Source organism: Phodopus roborovskii, unplaced genomic scaffold (genome assembly GCF_943737965.1).
Source record: "Phodopus roborovskii unplaced genomic scaffold, PHOROB, whole genome shotgun sequence".
Taxonomy (NCBI): Eukaryota; Metazoa; Chordata; class Mammalia; order Rodentia; family Cricetidae; genus Phodopus; species Phodopus roborovskii.
Window position 1 is genome coordinate 177,398 of NW_026125480.1, and position 4,887 is coordinate 182,284.

The 4,887-nt window shown below is 38.6% G+C and overlaps 1 protein-coding gene across 1 annotated transcript; it reads right to left on the bottom strand.

Moving 5' to 3' along the window:
* Positions 1–407: 407 nt before the first annotated feature.
* On the bottom strand, positions 408–3,310 carry LOC127215575 (zinc finger protein 664-like). The gene is given in 4 exon segments (XM_051175979.1): positions 408–1,338; positions 1,341–1,989; positions 1,991–2,085; positions 3,106–3,310. Coding segments are annotated over 4 exon segments (1,227 nt in total). The 5' UTR covers positions 3,254–3,310; the 3' UTR covers positions 408–1,003.
* Positions 3,311–4,887: the final 1,577 nt, after the last annotated feature.

Below are 4,887 nucleotides of genomic sequence, written 5' to 3' on the forward strand. Positions count from 1 at the left end.
CTGGCTTATGGACAGGAAACCGGCACCATCTTCGGGAATGGCACTGGTGGCTCTCTACAATTTTCATATGTATCCCTGTAGACCTCTCACTCTCTTCTCCATGAATGCAAGAAAGAGAGCAGCCTCCTCTCTGAGGCTCCCAAAGTCTGTTCTGTGTTGAGCCCTTTTAACAGGGCCAGGTACTATTACGGCAGTAAGCTTGGAGCAGTGAACACAAACAATCTTTTCCTGATTTAGTTGCCCAAATGCTTTCTCTTTAATATTAATTTTCTGGTGAATAAGATGGCAGGAAAAAATTAATAGGGTTCAGCAGCACATGTTGTATGGGAGATGTAACACATATGCATCTACTCACCCAAGATGGAAACTGACAACAGAAGCAAGTATGAATGCCACTCAAGTCTATCTTGTTGAACAAACCAATGAGCTTTATTGGGGATACTCACAGAAATATGGGAAAGGTGCTCACAAAAGAGAATCAAAGACAGGTGCCATAAGAAATGAAAACCCAGCATGGAATACAACTTATGAATATTGGATACCTGGAGCACACTATACACCCACAGGCATGTCTACAAGTTGAAGGGCATCCTATTTTGGTGGTTCAGTTTGTCAAAGCCTTTTCTAAATCGCATGAGTGATCTGAGTTTCTTCATGGGAGTTAAACAATGCAAATGCTGTCAGTTTCAGGGACTTCCTGAGTTACTGGGGGGGGGGGGTTATTTCCTGTCTTAATTGGCTTTCCTTCGTGATGGAACATTTCAGTCTCCAGGAAATGGTCACACAACAGCATATTCTTCAGCCTTTTCCATTTTGTCTACATTATGAAGTATTTGAGGGTGAAAAGAGAGACTGTCTTAATGAAAATTTTCCTACATCATCACATTTGAATAATTTTCCCTCAACAGAAACTGGTGATGTTTTCTAAGATTTGAACATCACTTACAGGATTTCAGAAGCTTCTCATGTTTATGATTCTCTAGTGGGGAGCCTGCAATGGTCCCTAAGCCTGTGCCATATTATGTATTAATGGAAACTTTCCTTCCCTACTATGAATTTTCTGATGTTTTCTTAGACCTGACAGGTGGGTAAAGACTTTGACACATTCCCTGCATTTGTAAGGTTCCTCTCCTGAATGGATTCTCTGATGTATTCTAAGTTGGACTTTCTGAATAAAACATTTGTCACATTCACTGCATTTGTATGGTTTCTCCCCAGTATGAATCTTCTGATGTCTTCTAAGATCTGAGCCACTGGTAAAGGATTTCTTACATTCACTACATTTGTAAGGTTTCTCTCCTGTATGAATTCGCTGGTGTTTTCTAAGACCTGAGCAACATTAAACGATTTCTCGCATTCGCTACATTTGTAAGGTTTTTCTCCTGTATGAATTCTCTGATGTATTGTAAGTTGAGCTTTCTGGATGAAGCATTTGTCACATTCACTACATTTGTAAGGCTTTTCTCCTGTATGAATTCTCTGATGGGTTCTTAGGTATGTTACTCGGCTAAAGCTTTTGCCACATTCATTACATTTGTAATGTTTCTCCCCTGTATGAATTGTCTGATGGCTTCTTAGGTGTGTCAGCTGACTAAAGTGTTTGTGACATTCACTGCATTTGTAAGATCTCTCTCCTGTATGGGTTTTGTAATGGTATTTAACCTGATACAAGTGATAAAAGCATTTGCCACAGGCATTACATTTGTGGGGTTTCTCTCCAGAATGATTTTTCTGATGTATACTGAGGCTCGAGTGGATCCTTTGATTTTGACTAATAGGAAACAAATTTAAACAATTTATACAGTCTTTAAATTTGCAAGTATCTTCTCCAGAGTCCTCGCTTTTAGGTCTTTTTATGACTGATGACTCAACAGAAGCATCCTTGTAGCTACCACATCTGAATTTATTATAGTTTTCTGCAGTATCACTCACGTCATAAGGTGTATATTGGGAGGATTCATTAATCATTTTGCCCAGCTCATTACATTTACAAAGAAATCTCTTGGATATTCACATGATGATGAACAATATGTTTTGAGCCTTGATCCAGGAATTTTTCACAATTTCCACATATACAATGGTTCTCTGGAAAGTTAGCACAATCATGAATAATAGGAATTAATGCATAAGTAACAGATTCAATAGCTTTTCCTCACATTCTCTAAGACAAGTAAGCTAGCAATTCTTAGGAACAGAGTTCTCAGCAGAGGCCTTTTGTGCTTCACTATCATTAAATTTAAGCTCTATTCTGATCGCTATCAAAACAAAAGGATCGGTAATAGCCTTCTCATTCTTATCTAACCTGCCTACCTTTCAGAGGCTGGACACATGGGTAACCAAGCAATAATGGATTTTGAGGCAGGAGCTCTCTGAAGCATCATAGGAAAAATGTTTCTCTACTTTCTTGTTGTTTATGTTTTTGGAACAGGGTCCATTATGTAGCCTTCAGGGGCTAGGAACTCACTATATAAACCAGTGTCGCCTGGAACTTGCCAGGTCCTCTTGCTTCAGCAATTCCTAATGCTAGGATTAAAATCATGCTGTGCCAGGATTATAGACTATATGTGAAAAAAATCAATAAATAAGAACACAACATGCTTACCAGCAACAGCGCTTTAGCTTTAAAATTCTCCATATTTTTTTTAAAAAATCAGAAATAGGTAAACAGTTTAAATTTAATAGTAAGTAAAATTAATTCAATTACTAAGTGTACAACAATGCATTTTCTTGCTCAGAATATTCAGCTTTCTTTGAACGTTAAAATTTTCCTTAAAAACTGCAAAAGGCTGGGAGTGGTGGCACATGCCTTTAATCCCAGCACTCAGGAGGCAGAGGCAGGTGGATCGATGTGAGTTCAAGGCCAGTCTGGTCTACAGAGTGAGTTCTAGGACAGGCTCCAAAGCTACACAGAGAAACTGTGTCTCAAAAAACCAAGAAATCAATAAATAATGAAGGAAGGAAGGAAGGAAGGAAGAAAAGGTTATGTTCACTATCAAAATGTCCCTTATTTCTGGCTATCTCTAGGCAGTTCAGGGAGTTTACATACACACAAATTAGATAAATACAAAGAATGGATGAGGATTACTACAAGAAGGGTATTCTTACCTACAAAGACTAGATTGCTATAATTCTCCAATATCACATCCATGTACAAAGTCCTCTGAGCAGAGTCCAGACATTCCCATTCCTCCTGGGACAACTCCACAGTCACATCCCTGAATGTTAACAGATCCTGTAATAGAAAATTACCCATTTACCATGTGCTGTTAGGGAAAAATAAAAGTTTTCCTAGGCCAAAGAGACCTAAAGAATTAGATAGATACTCTTGGTGATACAGATGAGGTGTGACAATTATTCAAAAACAAAAGTTTTCTAGAGGTGCTAGAGAGATGGTTGGAGGTAAAGAGCATGGACTGCTCTTCCAGAGGACTCACGCTGGGTTCCCAGCACCCAAATGGTGCTAAACACCAGATTCCAACTATGGTTCCATCAAATCCGATGCTGTCTCCTGAACTCTACAGGCATAGCGTTCACACATACATTAAAGCAAGTATACTCAAACACATAAAATAAAAGTGCAAGTTAATATTAATAAAGGACACTTTCTAGAATAGTCATGCTCTCTGTTGTATTTTCTATCTTGGTGAAAAGAGGTTGACATTATCTTCTCATAATCAACAAATTTGGGAATATAAGGTGGACACTTAAGATCTAGATGCAGGAATGTAACTCTACAAAGGCTGTGATGAAATTAAATAGGATCATAGTATCTCCTCTCAGATGGCCAATTATGATGAGCAAAACTCATCATTCATACCTACTCTTCCATATCTACTGGATGATGGGAGATGTCGTTTTGTAAATATGTTTCTCATACTGGTTAATGAATAAAGCACTGTTGGCCAATAGGAAAGGAAGATAGGAGGGACTAGGAGACAAGGAGGAAAGAGGGAAGTAGGAAGGAGGAGTCAACATGGAGAGACTGGGAGACGAGATGTCGGCCCCACTGCCTGGTAAGAAGACCACGTGGAAATACATAGAAATGGTTAATAATTAAGACAGAGCTAGCCGATAAGAAACTAGTAATGGGCCAACAGCATTATATCAAATACAGAGTCTCTGTGTTAATTGGGGCTGGCGCGGCGGGGGGACAAGACCGGTGGCAGGTGGAAAAACCTTACTCCTTACAACTGGGCTTCGACCTTGTTTAAATATGGACACTGGATCACTACTGTCTGCAGCTGGGCCTCACATGGCTCTAATCTAAATACTCAGGTCAGATGCTGAGGCCTAGGTGTGATGCTGTATGGTTTCTAGAACAAAGAACATGGATGAAGAATTTATGGGTTAGTTAATAGTCAAAACAGTTTTTTTTTTTTTAACAGTATAACATCAGTGCATACATGCAACATGCCAAACAAAATACAGAATCGAAAACTTCGTGATGTTATAAGAAAATTCTTGACAACCATGAAGTAAACAAAAAAACAGCATTAGACAGCGTTAATACTATCTAAAATTTACTAAAACTCCACACAACCAAGATGAATACCAAGTTCAGAAATTCCATATGGGGTCTCACTACAGAATAATTAAATTATACTAACTCTTCATTTCTTCTGAATATAAGCATTGCTCCTGAAATTGGCTCAATTGAAAATTTGAATCTTAGCCGGGCAGTAGTGTTACATGCCTTTAATCCACAGGAGGCAGAGGAAAGTAGATTTCTGTGTACCTGAGGGTGCCTATCTGAGGTCTGCAGAGCATGTTCCCTGGAAACACAGAGTAACCTTGTTCAAAAGCCAAAAATCAACAACAACAACAAAAAGTGAAAAAGAAAAAGAAAATTTGTAAACTCTTTTCTTATTCTTCAGTGATTTGAGCTCA